General features: G+C 38.7%; 1 protein-coding gene across 5 annotated transcripts in view; it reads right to left on the bottom strand.

The window, feature by feature from the left end:
* The window catches only part of CASP8AP2 (caspase 8 associated protein 2), a 47,388-nt gene extending 30,288 nt beyond the window's left edge, over nucleotides 1-17,100 (bottom strand). For all 5 annotated transcript variants that reach the window (XM_059177066.1, XM_059177069.1, XM_059177065.1 and 2 more), the window contains exons 1-6: nucleotides 16,986-17,100; nucleotides 10,469-10,551; nucleotides 7,510-7,578; nucleotides 4,136-4,236; nucleotides 3,516-3,590; nucleotides 2,077-2,192 (exon numbers count right to left, since the gene is read on the bottom strand). In XM_059177066.1, coding sequence (XP_059033049.1) covers nucleotides 2,077-2,192; nucleotides 3,516-3,590; nucleotides 4,136-4,236; nucleotides 7,510-7,578; nucleotides 10,469-10,523 — 416 coding nt within the window. In that variant the 5' untranslated portion in view covers nucleotides 10,524-10,551; nucleotides 16,986-17,100. The remainder of the gene's footprint in view (nucleotides 1-2,076; nucleotides 2,193-3,515; nucleotides 3,591-4,135; nucleotides 4,237-7,509; nucleotides 7,579-10,468; nucleotides 10,552-16,985) is intronic.
* Nucleotides 17,101-18,656: the final 1,556 nt, after the last annotated feature.

Below are 18,656 nucleotides of genomic sequence, written 5' to 3' on the forward strand. Positions count from 1 at the left end.
CTGAGCCAGGCTCTTGATAAAATGGTGAAGATACACAGACATAGTCCCTGCTCCATGAAGCTTACAGTTCAGTGAAAAGACAGATACTAAAAGAAAGTTCTGGCCCACAGGGCTTTTAAGAGAAATAACTTGGAGATAAGAAGATACTAGGGGCACCTGGGTGGCTCCATGGGTTAAAGCCTCTGCTTTCAGCTCAGGTCATGATCCCAGAATCCTGGGAGCGAGACCCACATTGGGGGGGGGGGGTCTCTCTGCTCAGCAGGGAGCCTGCTTCCCTTCCCCTCTCTCTGCCTGCCTCTCTGCCTACTTGTGATCTCTGTCAATAAATAAATAAAATCTTAAAAAAAAAAAAAAAAAGAAGAAGAAGAAGAAGAAACTAAACAAGTAATTCTATTACTGATTTTAAAAACTCCAAGTAGGGGCACCTGGGTGGCTCAGTGGGTTAAAAACTCCAAGTATACATGAAGCCACAAAAGAGAAATCTGACCTATTCAGAGATAACAGACTAATAATACCCCTGCAAAAATGAGTTGGTTTTTAGCAGGTGGAGAGGACACTTCCAGGCAGTGGAAACAGTCTATGCAAAAGCAGAGCTCACAGTACATCCAAGGAATCAAAAGAATGCCAGAGACATACCAGAGCTGTGACACCTAGGACAAAGGTAAATGCTGAAGGCAAGGCCTGAAAAATAGTTTAGGACCATATTGTGAAGAGTGAGGTAATTCTATGATAGTGAAGTGTCCAGACTTGTCATTTTAAAAAGTATCTTATCTGGGGGCACCTGAGTAGCTTAGTAGGTTAAGCATCCGACTCTTAATTTCGGCTCAGGTCATCATCTCAGGGTTGTGAGACTAGACCCCATGTAAGGCTCCGCACTCGGCAGGGAGCCTACTTAAGATTCTCTTCCTTCCTCTTCCTCCACCTTTCCCCTTCCATCCTCTCTCCCTCTCTAAAAAAACAAAACAAAACAAAATAATAAAATTAATCATAAAAAATAAAAAAACAGTGTCCTATCTGCAGCTTTAATACTGATAAAAGACAAACCAAAGGCCCAAAAGAGCAAGAACGGATGCAGAGATACCCGCACAAAGACGACTGCCTGATAAGAGTTGACAGGTAGCAGTGATGGTAGATATGATGAGAAATAATAATTAGAGAGATTATAAAGACATAAAAATCAGCAGGACATGGTAATGAATTTAGATGTGAGAGATGATTAGAGAGGTAAGTGTCAATGACTTCTAGGCACGGTGACTATGTGGCCCAGTTTGCCAAGCAATCTCACTGCAGTTATGAATAGCACTCACTTCTACTCTCAGAAGGGTCCTGGTGTGGGAAATAGTCATTCTACCTCTAGATCTCTGGCCTGCACCAGCTGAATAAATGATGGGGAATCCACTGAGGTGGGAAACATGGAAGAGGTTTGATCATAAATTCCATTTTGGATGAGGTAATTCTGAAAATTCTGTATAGATGTGAAGTAGTTATCTGCATATAAATGGAACTGACCTAGTATGAGTGAGATTACCTTATATAAAAATACTGATGGAGAAAGATAAAAACACAGGTTTGAGCTTTGCAGAATTCCAACCTCATGAAGTATGAGAGAATAAACCCCAAGTTAGGAAGAAAACTAAGAATCATGAAAGTCAAAGCAAGAGATTATTTCAAAGAAAGAAAGTCAAGTGTGTCAATTAAATTAAAATCTGAAGTCAAAACTGTTTGATGGACTTAATGGCAGTCACCGTTAGCCAAAATGACAGCTGTTTTGGTGTACCAATGGAAGCAGAATCAGTGTGAAAAGGAGTCAAAGGGGAGTAGAAACAGAAAATGAAGACAGCAAGTTTAGATAACTGCTCCGGAGGTCTGGCTGTGCAAAGAAAGGAGAGAGGTAAGAAGTTCCCTGGAGAATACTGACCAACCAAAATTTTAAAGAGAGAGGAAACATTGGTCACTTAGAGTAAAACCTTAAATTCTTAATGCATGATTTTCCTATCTTTCCACTCAAAAGTTTAACATAGTCCACATATCAACACCCAAGTGATTTATACACAGATTCACACCCTTCAATTGTACCTTTGGTGAAGATTATTTATTTCTTCATCTTTGCGATTTATTTCCACTCTAGCGGTTTTGATAAGTGCTGAAATATTCTTCTTAAGAGATTGGTTTTCATTTTTTAAGCTGAAATTCTAAACACCATAAAATACATTTAAAGTACATACAGAAATAAAGTATATGTCTACAGGATTATTAAACTTATATAATACAACTGATGATTACTGAATGTGCTAACTATATGCCAGGCATCACACTTTTTATCTTATGTAATTCTCAAAAAAGTCCGATGAGAAGCACTATTATGCTCATTATACAGCAGAGATTCAAAGATGAAAGGCACCAGAGCAAGGCCAGTCCAACTGAAACTATTTAAAACAGGGTTCAGAATGAAAAGGCAATAAAAAGTTCAATAAAGGGATGTCTGGGTGGCTCAGTCGGTTGGGCATCTGCTTTTGGCTCAGGTCATGATCCTAGAGTCCTGGGATCAAGTCCCACGATAGGCTCCCTGCTCAGAGGGGAGCCTGCTTCTTCCTCTGCCTGCTGCTCCCCCTGCCTGCTCGTGCTATCTCTGACTCATTCTGGCAAATAAATAAATAGAATCTTTAAAAAAAAAAAAAAGAAAAGAAAAAGAAGTTCAATAAAAAGACAAGAAGAAAGTTCTGCCTGGGTCATTATCTTGAAAATTGAAAATAAAAATGATAGAATTTTATTATATTTAACAACTGTTAAGTTTAACTTAAGTTAACTTGTAACAGTTTAACTATTTAAGTTAAACTTGTTTAACTATTTAAGTTAAACTTGTTTAACTATTTAAGTTAAACTTGTTTAACTTAAGTTTAACTTGTAACAATGTACCAAACCCAGGATGAACAAAGAATGAATTTATTAGTACTAACTGGTTCTTTGGGGAAAAGGGAAACAAAGAGAAATTACTTTACAAAAAAAAAAACCAAATAAATAAAAACCAGAACAAGACATGACATTCCTGTATGCTGTATCATGTTCACAAAAAAAGTCACTCTTGCAAAAATTGTGAAGGCATCACCATTTTCTCCCAATGGCCATTCTAAAGTTTGCTCCTCAAACCAATCTCTTTCAAACCACCTGATACCATCTCCATTCACTTTCCATTATTTAACTGTTAACTAGTCTAACAGACCTTTACATAAATGTCATTTAAAACATCAATCCATTTTCTTATATTAGTTTCCTTGACACAGGAAATAATGCATGTTTTGCCAGATTTGCTGTTTCATTTAACACTAAAAAAAGAGTTTCCTTATAAACTGCCAACACTTTAGCATCTTAATTTCTAACAAAATCAATTTAACACATTTTGACTTAAAATTAAAAAAAAAAAAAAAAAAAAAAGGCCCTAGGGCCTCAGTAAAGTTTCTCTCTCATTGACTGGGGCAGTAAAAACAAAAAGGCAAAAATATTCACTATAATCCTACCTGTGTCTGTATTTCCTTAAACTTTTTCATCAGCTCTTTCATTTGCAGCTGACATTTACCATATTCTACTTGCAACTGTAAGATAGAAAAAGATTAACTTAAGCATCATTCTAAATTATTTTCTTAGGTTAAGTGACATTTCAGAATATGTTAAAATTTAGAAAATCAACCCACTATGAAGGATAGACAAGGTCTATTCTAACAGATATTTAGTAAAATTACTAGTTCTAAAAATTGTCCCAACCAAAAATTTATTTTGTTCAGTTTCACATTCAATCCAGACCTTAAAATTCAAGGGAGAAAGAAATTTGTCTGAATTAAGTCTTGGGACATTTTAAAACTTAGAACAAATCATGAAAAGATAAAATGTTTTATTATACTGATTGCCTGTTGAGGTTTTATATATTCATACACTTAATCAACCAAAATTATAACTAAATTTAGACAAGCATTCAGAAACGATTGTTTTAAAAAGCAGATCTGAAGGCAGAGACTGACTTGAATATTCTTTTAGACTAAGAGCTACATCTTAAACACAGAATGTTTAATAGTAAGCTGATGCCTGAACTTCAGAAGCTACAAAAGGTAAAATAACTGTCCTTAATTCTGGCAAACCGTACATCATTATATGTTGCCTCCTTTGCAGTTCCTTCTTCAGTCAGGATTTCTTCATATAAATCCAAACAATTTCGGGATAGCACACATGATTTGGACGCAATGTCTAAAACAAACAAACAAAAAGCTCTTAAATTAAAATATTACTTTCTGATTCAATCCTATCAAAATTGCAATGTCATTTTTCCAAATAACTGGAAACAACAGTCCTAAAATTCATATGAAACCACAAAAGACAGCAAATACACAAAGCTATCTTAAAAAAGAAGACCAAAGCTGGAGGCATTATATCTACTGATTTCAAACTCAAAGTAATCAAAACTGAATGCTACTGGCATAAAAACAGACACACAGATCAGGGAAAACAGAACAGAGAGTCCAGATACATATATGTATCATCAGTTAATTTATGACAGAGAAGCCAACAATATACAATGGGGAATGGATAAGCTCTTTCAATAAATGGTGTTGGAAAAATGGACCCCAACTTACTCCACACACAAAAATCAACTCAAAATGGATTAAAGACTTAAATGTGAGACCCAAAACTAAAAACTCTCAGGAAAATAAATATAAGGGTAAGTTTTTAGACATCAGTCTTGGCAAAGATTTTCTGGATCTGACATTAAAGGCAAGGGAAATAAAAGCAAAAACAAACAAGCAGGACTACATCAAACTAAAAAGCTTTAGCACAGGAAAACCTGGGTGGCTCAGTGAATTCAGTTTTCAACTCCTGATTTTGGGTCAGGTCATGCTATCAGGGTCATGAGATCAAGCCCCACCTTACGTTCCACAATAACTATAGAGCCTGCTTAAGAGTCTCTCTCTCCCTTTCCCAAGCTCATGCTCTCACTCTCTCCCCAAATTAATTGATTAATTAATAAAAATAAGCTTCAGCACAGCAAAGGAAACCATCAACAAAATGAAAAAGCAACTCAAAGAATGGGAGAAAATACTTGCAAAGTATATATCTGACAGGGGGTTAATATCCAAAACATATAAAGAGCTCATACCACTCAACGGCCAAAAAAAAAAAGAGAGAGAGAGAGAAAAGAAAAGAAAGAAAAAAGAATCTGATGGAAAAATGGGCAGAAAAACTGAATAGACATTTTTCCAAAGACATAAAAATGGCCAACAGGAACATGAAAAGGTGATCCACATGACTAATTACAGGGAAATGCAAATCAAAAAACCACAATGAGATATTGCCTTACACCTGTTTTTGTTTTTTTAAGATTTTATTTATTTATTTGAGAGACAGAGATCACAAGTAAGCAGAGAGGCAGGCAGAGAGAGAGGAGGAAGCAGGCTCCCTGCTGAGCAGAGAGCCTGATGCGGGGCTCGATCCCAGGACTCTGCTTACACCTATTAAAATGTCTATCATCAAAAAGACAAGAGAAAAATATACATATAGCATAGGGAATATAGTCAATAATAATGTAAAACTTTGTATAGTGACAAATGGTAACTACACTTACCATGATGACCACTGCTTAAGGTACAGAACTGTCAAATCACTATGCTGTATACTTGAAACTATTATAATGCTGTATGTCAAGTATACTTCAATAAAATAAATGAATAAATAAAAAGGACTTGCCGCAATTAGCAAGTAAACGTTTAGTAAAGGTTGCTGCTGGTTGTATCAGAAACCTCCCCTTAAAAAAAACAAGAACAGGGGCGCCTGGGTGGCTCAGTGGGTTAAGCCGCTGCCTTCGGCTCAGGTCATGATCTCAGGGTCCTGGGATCGAGTCCCGCATCGGGCTCCCTGCTCAGCAGGGAGCCTGCTTCCTCCTCTCTCTCTCTCTGCCTGCCTGTCTGCCTACATGTGATCTCTCTCTTTCAAATAAATAAATAAAATCTTTAAAAACAACAATAACAACCATGAGACAACAAGTGTTGGCAAAGCCGTGGAGGAAATGGAACCCTTGTGCATGGTTGGCAGGAATATAAACTGGTGAAGTACTGGAAAACACTGTGGAGATTCCTCAAAGACTTAAAATTAGAACTATGATATGATTCAGCAATCCCGCATCTGGATATTTATCCAAAGGACATAAAAACAGGATCTCAAAGAACCTGCACACCCATGTTCACTACAGCATTATTCACAATAACCAAGATATAGAAAGAACCTGTGTTCACTAACAGATGGTTAAAGGTGATGTGGTATGTTAAAAAAAGAAAAAATATATATATGTATATTTACACACACACACACACACACACACACACACACACACACACACAATGAGATATTATTCAGCCATGAGAAGGAAGGATATCCAGCCATTTGCAACTACATGGATGGACCTTGAGGACATTATACTAAATGAAACAACACAGAGAAAGACAAAAACAGTACGATATCAACTTATATGTGAAATCTAAAAATGCCAAATACATAGAAACAGAGACTGGAATGATGGTCATCAGGGACTGGGGTGGGGGGTCGGGGAAGAAGAGATGTTGATCAAAGAGTATAAACTCCCAGCTCTAAGATGAGTAAGTTCAGGGGATCTAAAATACAGCATAATGATTATAGTTAATCACACTGTATTACATACTTAAAAGTTCCCAAGAAAATACATCTTATATGTTCTCTCCATAAAAAAGAGATGATAATTATGTAACAGGATTGATGCAGGTGTTAGCTTAGGCTAAAGGAGTAATCATTTTGCAACACATATGTGTATCAAAGCAATACTTACATACCTTAAACTTATACAACATTAAATGTCAACTATATCCCAGTAAATTGGGAAAAAAAGAAAATATATGTGCTAAGTTTTTTGAGGTTGTGTCTATTTCAAGTCAAAGGGCTATACATTTCTCCACCCCCTGCATTTCATCCAAATTGATACTGATTAGAAAACCAATTTACCTAAAGCACTTGTGTCAACAAATCAGTGCCGTATCTGCTCAAAGATATCTTATTGCTTTGAGATAATTCTGATTATGGAAAAGGTTTCTAATTTGGATAGGTCATTAGTTTCTCTGCATATCATACTCTTACAGATACACCTGAAAACATTTATAGCAACTACCCTTTTCAAAAGTTCTAATGTCATGTAAGCCGTGACAGTATGAGTAGTAATATATGTATACACAACAACAACAGTCTGCCTATTAATGGTACAAAATATATTTGCTCAAGGTCCAGTTAAATCTGAAACCTAGATGATAACAAACCTAAGTGCTAATCTGTTTTACTGATCAAACTTTAGTCAAGAAAATAATTACCTAAGTAAAATTATTCCAAATAATGGTCAAATTATTCAGGAACGATGTATTATTCTGAGAACTGTAACAAAATAAATATTTCTAATAGAAATATAAAATATAAAAAAGAACCTATTTTATTTTAGAATTTACATACCAGAAACAGCACTGTCCAATCCAGCATATATGTCCAAAGAACCTTCATCATTATTTTTAAGAGGAGAAGCTGCAAGAAAATCAAAGACTTGTTAAAAATTATTTTATGCACTTAGTGCAGTTTTTCTACTCCTACTCTGGGGAGCCAGGAAAAGGAGACTTTATCAGTCGTATACCACAAAGACCGTTGTTTTGTTTTGTTTTTTTAAAGATTTTATTTATTTATTTGACAGAGAGATTACAAGTAGGCAGAGAGGCAGGCAGAGAGAGAGAGGAGGAAGCAGGCTCGCTGCTGAGCAGAGAGCCCGATGCGGGACTCGATCCCAGGACCCTGAGATCATGACCCGAGCCAAGGCAGCAGCTTAACCCACTGAGCCACCCAGGCGGCCAAGACCATTGTTTTTAAGTTTTTATATATCCTTATAAACAGAAAGATCTCAATACACAGATTTATGACTCAGCATCTTTTAGGCTTAAAAACTCACTTTCAAAAAGAAACTTTTGACAAGGTTCCAATTCCAATTACAGCACAATAGTTCTATCAGACCAATCCTCCTGCTGAGAACAACTATGAACTCCAAGCAAACTGTTAAAAGCTATCTATAGTCAAATGCTCTACTACTAAACTATTATTGTGGTGATCATTTCCCATTACATACAAATACTGAATCATTATGTCATACACCTAATACAACTAATATGAAGTTGTATGTATAATTATACCTCAATTTGAAAAAGGGGGGGGAGCAATCTAAAAAACAAAAAAGCAACCCAAAGCAGGCAAAAATTGAAGAGGAGACAATACCTGAAAAACAGTCTTAAGTGTGTCCCCTATCCTTTTATTACAATTTTTTGTAATAAAATTTTTTGTAGAAGGATATGCCCTAATTAAAGCCAACAAAACTCTGATGGAAACCTCTAGTCTTAATAGCTTGAAGAACAAGAGAAAGAACTTGGGAGGGATAACAGCAACTAGAAACTAAGAAAGAAAATTCAGAGAGCTGGAGAATATTCCCCAAATTGGGTTCAAATCTCCGAGTGACCCCCAAAGTACATAAAGGCTAAAACTCCAAAATGTCGGGGCGCCTGGGTGGCTCAGTGGGTTGAAGCCTCTGTCTTCATTCAGCTCAGGTCATGATGCCAGAGTCCTGGGATCGAGCCCCACATCTGGCTCTCTGCTCAGTAGGAAGTCTGCTTCCCCCTCTCTCTCTGCCTGCCTCTCTGCTTACTTGTGATCTCTGTCAAATAAATAAATAAAATCTTTAAAAAAATAATTTAAAAAAAAAAATCTCCAAAATGTCCAGCTAAAGTTAAAATACCTGAACAGGGTTTTCAGCTGCTATCCACCACAGGTAAGAGAGAAGTTCAGCTAAGTTAAATACTTGCTAAAAGTAAAAACAACATTCTTCCAAGCAATATAGCATAATCCAAATATCTCTAGAACATAACAGAATTCAGTGTCCAGAATGCAATCCAAAATTACTACATAGGAAGAAACAAAACAAAACAAACAAACAAACAAAAAATGAAAATCCTAAAACTGAAAACTATAATTTCTAATTTTTAAAAAAATTCACTGAATGTTCTTGACAGCTGAGCCAGTGAATTTGAAGATAAATCAATAAAACTACCCAATCTGAAGAATAGAGAGAAAAAGATTTAAAACAAAATCAAACACGGGGCGCCTGGGTGGCTCAGTGGGTTAAAGCCTCTGCCTTCGGCTCAGGTCATGATCTCAGGGTCCTGGGATCAAGCCCCACATCAGGCTCTCTGCTCAGTGGGAAGCCTGCTTCCTCCTCTCTCTCTCTGCTTGCCTCTCTGCCTACTTGTGATCTCTGTCTGTCAAATAAATAAATAAATAAATCTTTTAAAAAAATAAAATAAAATATATAAAACAAAATCAAACAAATAAACAAAAAACAACAAAAGTCTTAGTAACCTATAGGATAATGTCAAAAGTTCTCACATACTATATATCTGGAGTCCCAGAAGAGAGATGGGGACAAAACAATTATTCTATAAAAATACTAAAGAGTACTAGAAGGACTAAAAATGATAAATAATTGAGTAAATATAAAAGACTAATTTTTCTTAATTTGATTAACTTAATTTTTTTAAAGATACATAGAATGGTTTAGAGCAAAAATTACAGCTTTGTATCATGAGATTTATGACATCTTTAACATAAAAGGACTAATGGAGGTTAAAGACAACTATACATACAAGATTCTACATCTTAGGTGAAAAGGTACAATACTAGAAAGTAGAACACAAAGTGTTAAATAAGTATACTGCAATCCCTTGAGCAACCACTAAAAAATAATGCAAAGAGGTGTAGTCCATAAAGCTAATATATAAATTGGAATGGAATTTTTAAATATATATGTTGAATATATTTTCAACATATATATTCAAAATATATTCAACATTTGAAAGAAGTCACGAAAATCAGAAAGAAAAAAACTAATGAGAAAAACTAAAATAAAGAATTAAAATGATGATTAAATTCCAATCATAATAATAAAGAAAATTCAAGGGTTAACTGACAAATAAAAATAGCAGATTGAATAAAATTATTATATCAATGTTAAATTTACTGAAATTGATAATTATGCTGTTGTTATACTAGAAAACTAACTTTCTCTTATGAAATGCACAGTGAAGTATATAAATAATATATGCAACTTACACATAACAAATACCTATTTTGTATTTCTTTGGATATGGCAATAAATATCATTACCACTTATACTGGCAAAGTTGTTAATTTCATTAAATTTAAGAGACCCAAAAGCATACAATAAGAAAGTTCGCATTTACTAAGTATTTCCTATTTGCCAGGCACTTTACTGTATTAATTCATTTGTGTGTGAGAAGAAAAAGTTGATGAGTGGTATCAGTGAACATATATTATTTTATACTTAAATAAATTTAGAAGAACAGTTAAAATGAGCTCTTACCAGAAAATACATCATATAAACTTGTTCCATCACCGTTGTCATCATCTGCTGCCATGATCCTATTTCCTTTTGACAGTCGCCATCTAAAGTATTAAATATAAAGATTTTCCACTTAAAATCAACCTCACAAGTCAGAGAGTGAACCTAGCTTTAAGTTAAAAAGCAACTTCTAAATTTGGACACAATGAATAAATTCACTCCCTATCACACTTTTTAAAAAGTGCCTAACATTTTCCAAAACCTTAAACTTGCTTATTATAGTTAAGCCATGTCACAAAGTAAATGATGCTGATTTTATAAAATAGAACAAAACACAAATTAACTTTTATATAAAAGTAAGCCAACTATCATACTAAATAAGTACAATTACATGCTGAGTTCTAGGAGTCTTCTTAGCAAAACATCCAACCTGGAGTTGGTCTTGGGAACTTCACACTTACATGTTTTCACCAGTAAGAGAGTAAGACAGGAACAACAAAGAAATTTGATAATATACGAGGCCTGGTAAAGATGTGAGAAAAGAGGTATTCTCATACGTCACCCAAGTGTACACTGGTGCAAGCTGTACGGAGGCAATCTGACAACAGCTACCAAATTTTTAAATGCAAATCATCTTTGACCCAACAAGTCGTATCTAGTAATGTGTTCTACAGATATACAAGCACATGGTAAAGATGTACATAAACGAATAGTCAGTGCAGTGCTGTTTGTAGTGGCAAGAATGGAAGCAACAAAAGAATCCAAAACAAACCAAAAAATGTGACTTATCTGACAGTCTCCAATCTGCCAGTAAAATGTGATGAATGGCGCCTATAGTCAATGAACTGTGGCTACTGAGGGTTATTAAGGATACCTAGAGCTGTGCACTTCCGCTCCCACCAAGATATACTCTTAACAGCCAGGTTACATTTCCTACCAAATCCAATTATGCCAGTTTCCTTATTTTTTTTAAGTAATAGTATTAGGAGAGGCGCCTGGGTGGCTCAGTGGGTTAAAGCCTCTGCCTTCGGCTCAGGTCATGCAGGCACCCTCTTTTTTTGTTTTAAAGTAATATCGGGGCACCTGGAGGTCTCATTGGGTCAAAGCCTCTGCCTTCGGCTCAGGTCATGGTCCCAGGGTCCTGGGATCGAGCCCCACATCCGGCTCTCTGCTCAGCGGGGAGCCTCCTTCCTCCTCTCTCTCTGCCTGCCTCTCTGCCTACTTGTCATCTTTGCCTGTCAAATAAATAACATCTTAAAAAAAAAGACTACTTTGCCTATTAAGTTAAAAGTAGGAAATCAATAGAACTGAAAAAAAAAACCTGGATCTTTTTATCCGTCACTGGTCTTAAATTTTTCTACAGTTGCTTACGGAAACATTGTCCACACCTTTATCTCTATAGGTTCCTGACCACTAAAAGTATGTTTTTAATTACTTACAAATTTAATACAAAGTGACAGCTCATTTCTTAGTCATGCCATATGTTACATTTAGAGTTCTTCAAAATTATTTTTGAGAATAATATACACAAGAATATGAAAGAGTCAAATTATATATGTGATTTCTCACCATGTACACATAAGAAGTTAAAGGAACTGTGGCCATTAATCATGTCTCTCAATTTCAGATCCACCCTTCTGTGATAATGAAGAATGACCTTGGAAATATTTCTCCTTTGTAACTGGCTTGGTGTTAAACCTTATCAGTAGAGCACTGGAGAGACACTGGAAAGGACAGCGTCCTAGGAAAGACACTTCCTAGTTTCAGTGTGCCTGGCTACTCAGGCTCCTGCAGAACATCTTTCTCTAGCATCTAGTTCCTGCAGCAGACAGTCTCTCCAGCACCAGGCTCCTGCAGGGCACCATCTCTCTATATACTTGCCTCCCGTAAGTGAGGTTTCTATTACAAAGGACTCCTGTAGGACCCAGCTTACTCCTGCTAGTCTCCTGGAGAGCACAGTTTCTCCAACTCTTGGATCCCACAGCACTTGACAGCCAGCAGCACCCAGGAGCTTCCTTATGCATCTCTTCTACCAGATTCAAAGCAGTGTCACCAGCAGGGCACTTAGCAACTTCTCTGCCCTTCGCTTGTCCCCAGCGATGCACCTTCCAAGGAGGGCGAAGACAGCCCCTCCTTGGATGATCTATTTCAACCCTACAGGTACTGGCCACTCCCTCTATCTTCTTCTATTCCTACCTTCTTTAGAGTTATCTTTAACTCTTTTTTTTTTTTAAGATTTTATTTATTCATTTGACAGACAAAGATCACAAGTAGGCAGAGAGACAGGCAGAGAGAGAGGAGGAAGCAGGGTCCCTGCTGAGCAGAGAGCCCAGATGCGGGACTCGATCCCAGGATCCTGGGATCACGGCCTGAGCCGAAAGCAGAGACTTTAACCCACTGAGCCACCCAGGAGCCCCTAGAGTTATCTTTAACTCTTACTAACCAATTCCCAGTTATTCTAACTGTCTGTTAATAATTCTTTTTCTAGAGGCATGGGGCTGGTATCATCAGTAGTAGAAAATGTGACTCTTGCTCTCAGGAACATGAGGTCAAGCCCCACACTGGGCATGGTGCCTACTTTTAAAAACTAACTAAATAAAATAATAATAATTCTTTAAGTATTTTCTCTTCAAATTACTGTATGGTCTTTGTCTCCTGATTAAATCCTACCTGATACAGATAAGAGTCATAACAGAGATTTTAACACACTTTTCTCTGCTGATGAAACAGTTAATTAATGATACAAGTCTGAATACAAAACTGACAGATCTGACCTGATTTTCTATCTCTGCATGCAATAATTCAGAGAACTTATATTATGTTCAGGTACATCTATAAGAATTGACTGTCATGACAGTAATTTTTAACAAGTATCAAAGAACTTGTGTCAGAAATTATATCAGAACTTGTATCAACAAGTATCAGAGAACGAGCTTTTATCAAAACCAACAAAATTGGGGCGCCTGGGTGGCCCAGTGGGTTAAAGCCTCGGCCTTTGGCTCAGGTCATGATCCCAGGGTCCTGGGATCGAGTTCCACATCGGGCTCTCTGCTCAGCAGGGACCCTGCTTCCTCCTCTCTCTCTGCCTGCCTCTCTGCCTACTTGTGATCTTTGTCTGTCAAATAAATAAATAAAATCTTTAAAAAAACAACAACAAAATTCAGGGGTGTGTGTCTGGCTCAGTCTGTACAGTGCATGATTATTAATTTCAGGGTCTTGAGTTCAAGTCCCATGGTGCGCAGGGAGCCCACTTTTTAAAAATAAATAAATAAATAAAATTCAAAGTTAATAACACACTCTTAAATTTCCCAGCTCCTTTGGAAATTTGCAAAGAAAGATCAAAGAACAAATATTAATAGAAATGGGGAAACATAGAACTGAATCACAATGAATACACCATAAAGCAAAGTTTGTGGAATACAATCAAAATAATACTTTTAGAGGAAAAGAAGACAAAGTATTAATGGGTTCATCATCCAACTCGAGAAGTTAGAAAAAGGTCCAATAAATGTGTAAAAAAAAAAAATGTTTAAAAATGTTTTAAAAAAAACCAAAGAGGGGCGCCTGGGTGGCTCAGTGGGTTAAGGGTCCTGGAATCGAGCCCCGTGTCAGGCTCTTTGCTCAGCAGGGAGCCTGCTTCCCTTCCTCTCTCTCTGCCCACCTCTCTGCCTACTTGTGATCTGTCTGTCAAATAATTTAAAAAAACAAAAAAAAAAAACAAAAACAAAGAAACACATAAAGGACAGAAATTAATAAAAAGCAACAAGCACTATAAAGGTGAATAAATAGGGGCGTCTGGGTGGCTCAGTTGGTTAAGCCACTGCCATCCGCTCAGGTCATGATCCCAGAGTCCTGGGATCAAGTCCCACATTGGGCTCCCAGCTCTGCGGGGAGTCTGCTTCTCCCTCTGACCTTCTCCCTCTCATGCTCTTTCTCTCTCAAGTAAATAAATACAATCTTTTAAAAAAATAAAATAGAGATGAATAAATACATTTATATTTATGTTAGTTCTTCAAAAGACAAATTAAATAGGCATATCCTGGGCCAAACTGGTTAAGAGAAAGTAGGTACAAACATTAGGAATAAGAAAGGAGGGGCATCGGGGCGCCTGGGTGGCTCAGTGGTTTAAGCCTCTGGCTCAGGTCATGATTTCGGGGTCCTGGGATTAAGCCCTACCTCCGGGCATTCTGCTCAGCGGGGAGCCGGCTCCCCCCCCCCCCAGCCCTGCCTGTCTTCTGCCTACTTGTGATCTCTCTGTCAAATAAATAAATAAAATCTTTTTTTTTTAAATAAATAAAATCTTAAAAAGAAAAAGAAAAAGAAAGGAGGGGCACCTGGGTGGCTTAGAGGGATAAGCCACTGCCTTTGGCTCAGGTCATGATCTCAGGGTCCTGGGATGGAGCCCAACATTGGGCTCTCTGCCCTGCTTCCCCCTGCCTCTCTGCCTATTTGTGATCTCTCTCTCTCTGTCAAACAAACTAAAAAGAAAAAAAGAAAAAGAAAGAAAAGAAAGGAGTGACAGCTTCACCTACAGCAGAGATTCCATTATTGAAAGAAAGCTCTCAGCAAAATATATCAGTGTCCTTTCTATATATGGCCTCTTCTCAATTTAAGATTACATTTTTGTGGAAATTCCTAAAGAAATGTCCATCTCACCCACTGGACTGTAAGCCCCATGAAGACCAGGACTGGCTCTGTCTGTTCATCAGTGTATACCCAGCTCTCAGCACAGGGCCTTGCAAGTCAGTAGGTAATAAAAAAAGTATCTGTTGAATTACTGATATTCCTAATCTATTCATGACAACTCTGAAGTTCCTAGCTTTGATAACAAGGTAGTCACACCTTTAACTGAAATAGAGAACCAAAGAAAGTAGGATGAATTATCTGTAGGACATGCAGGTAAAGATGTCTAAAGAGATAACTGAAAACTAAAGTATGCAGCACAAAAGACAAAATGTAATTGGTAAAGGTCAGATTACTCTCTTGAAATCACAAAGGCCAGTGATTCTCCTGGAAGAGGGAGGAGGAAGAGGAAGGATTACGTACCAGAATCCCTCGGAAAGAGGGGTTTATTCACATTTGCTCTCACCTTCCCCCAAATGAGGATCTCAATATATAATGCAAGGTACTACTGACAGAGGAAGTGTTATACCTATGCAAAGTGGAGAGGCAAAATTTTACATGTTGATAACCATGATGATGAAAGAAAATTGCTGCAAGGTTACTCATAAACATTTTACGAACAATCCTAATGGATTCAGATGTGAAGATGAAGCAGATGAGAGAAGGATTACCTTGTCTTTTGTGACAGGACAATGTTGTAAAAAGACAGTCTAAAGGCAATTTCCTTTAAAAAAGAAAAAAAAATGAAAGACTGAAATAAGCATCTGTAGAGAAAAACAGGAAAAAGCACGGGGAGGAGAGTGTATTTTAAGGTTCATGGGAAGGGCTAAATGTAATACAGCAAGATTCCTGAAAAAAATGTAAAGGGAAAACAATAACAAACGCTATATAAACTGAACACTATATGCCTGGACCTTAAATGTTCCAAATACATTGATTTCAATCTTCTCAAAGTCCCATAAAGTACATACTATTCTTTTTCCCGTTTTATAGATGAGGAAACAAATAACAAATGATTAAGAAATTTGTTCCAAGGTCAAACAGCTGATAAGTGGCATATCTGGGATTAGATTCCAGCTCCTTCATTAAAGCCAAATGACAAAATCAGGAATATTCGCCAGAGATAAAAGTATATTTTTTTTCTCGAAAGAGGGCCACCTCTTGTGAAATGGGAAGAAACGCTAGAAGATCATTGGGGTGGGGGTTGGGGAATTCTTGCCCTGGTCTCAGTCCCACTCCAGTCAAAGCAGCACTGAGCAAGATGGGGGAGGGGCACTGAGGAAGGGGAAAGGTTTGGAGCTGTAGGTGTGGAGGATGCAAAAGACCAGGGAAGAATCCGGGAAGGACTAGGACCGAATCAGAGTCAACATCAACTTGATCCCTCAAGCACAAACCCTGCGCTTCTGCTAATTCTACAGTAACATCTGAGTTGGGGCCAACTATGTGTCAGGCGCTGTTTTGGGCTTCGTGGAGATCAAGATAACTTCTCCGGGTATTACGGTCTCGGAAACAACCAACATCAGTGATGACCTGACATTAAGGAAAGACACATTCCTCCAGAATCGCATGAGAAAGCTGTAAGGAGTACATTCCACGACAAGATTGGGTTGGGGGGGAGGGGCGGGAGGAGCAGTCGAAAGGGCAGTTCCTACGTGCGCTCGCCCCAAACACCCCTGGATACTCTCGAGGAACCAAAGAGCGACACCAATGAGAGACCAGAAACTGCAGCCGAGGGTGGCGGGAACGCAGCTACCTGCGGGCCCCGGACACCAGGCGCGCCCCCCTCCCCCGACTCCGCGGCTCCCTTGGACTCCCTGGCTCCCCAGAAACCTCCGGCTTCCGCTCGGGGCACTACCACGCCATTCAGTCTCTTCCCCAACAGCCCCGAGCGGACCAGACCCCCAAATCAACTTACCCGCCCTGCCTAGCCCAAGAGAGCCGGGGATCCCTTCTGGACACCGAGGTCTCCCAGGCATCTCCACCAATGCCAGAACGCACTCAGGACGCGAAGGCGGGACTGAGCATCCATGGCCAATCAGACCAGACGTAAAGTACGTCCCGGCGCACATAACTAGTTCCCGCCTTTGGGAGGGCGGAAAAAAAAAACACGGTTGGCGCCAAACTCGCGTAGGCTTGTGCGGACTTTAAGAGAAAGGGGCGGAGCCTAGGCCGGCCGGGGCGGGTGGGTGGGTGGAGCTTCACTCCGGGAAGGGGCGGAGCTTCAAAGAAGGTTGGGGCGGAGTCTGGGAGAAGCTCTTTAATGAAAGGGAAAGTAAGCTCTAAGAAGGCTCTGTCATTTATTTAGTCCTTTATTCTATAAATTCTATTGAATGTCAACCGCGTGCTAGACGTAGTGCTGGACTCTGGCTCCATAATGATAAATAAGCTTTGTTCCTTGCCCCCGACACTTTCCCGCTTGATAGGAAAACAATTTAGCCTTGGGCATTGGGAATTTCGAAGAGAGGACACCAATGCAAGTAGGGTAGGAGGAACAGGAGAGCTTTTTAGAGGGTAGAATACCCGAATTGTCTTATAGCAGTTGAAGATACTAGAGATGCTTGTAGGGTCTAGCCTCCAGAGGCGGGGTCTACGCCATTATTGGTGGGGAAGTAGAACAGAGATGACTTCCTCTGCTACCTGATCTGGGGATCTTCATCCTGTTGCTAGCCGTTTCCTCCTGTTTGTGCATTTTAATAACTTGTAACTGCCAATATGAACTTCTTACATATTTTTAAAAATTTTTGGAAAGATCCCCATTTGAGAAAGTATGTTCTGGAGGAACACTGGTTTCCTGGATTCTACCCCAACCAGCTTTGTTTCTGAGAAGTTAGTCAAGCATTCCAGGCAGTGGAGACTCAGAAATTGTAGAGGGTGTGCAACTACCAGGTGTTTTGTTGCGGGAGCGTGAAATGTGAGATGAGGCTGGTGGGGAAAGCAGGGGTCAGAACTTAAAAGACCTTGGATACGTCAGAGAGCTTGGAATTTACCTTTAAATGATGAGGCATTGGGGAAACCACTGAAGGATTTTACTCTTGGTGTGGTCGTGATCTGATTTGCATTATTAAAGCCCTCTGACCTTGAGAAGGAGAATTTTGAGATGCTCTAACAGTGATCCAAGCCAGAGAAAATGAGATCTGGAAGAAGTGGTAGGCAACAGAGAGGATAGATTTAAGATATTTAGGAGATAAAATCACAAAACTTGGCAATCGATTGAAGATGGGCTTTCAGCATGGGTGCGTATTGATGACACTCATCAAAAAATGGGGCGCCTGGGTGGCTCAGTGGGTTAAGCCTCTGCCTTCGGCTCAGGTCATGATCTCAGGGTCCTGGGATCAAGCCCCGCATCAGGCTTTCTGCTCAGCAGGGAGCCTGCTCCCTCCCTCTCTCCGCCTGCCTACTTGTAATCTCTCTCTGTCTGTCAAATAAATAAATAAAATCTTTTTAAAAAATATTTGTTGAGGGGCGCCTGGGTGGCTCAGTGGGTTGAGCCGCTGCCTTCGGCTCAGGTCATGATCTCAGGGTCCTGGGATCGAGTCCCGCATCGGGCTCTCTGCTCAGCAGGGAGCCTGCTTCCTCCTCTCTCTCT

Source organism: Mustela lutreola, chromosome 6 (assembly GCF_030435805.1).
Source record: "Mustela lutreola isolate mMusLut2 chromosome 6, mMusLut2.pri, whole genome shotgun sequence".
In the NCBI taxonomy this organism is placed as follows: Eukaryota; Metazoa; Chordata; class Mammalia; order Carnivora; family Mustelidae; genus Mustela; species Mustela lutreola.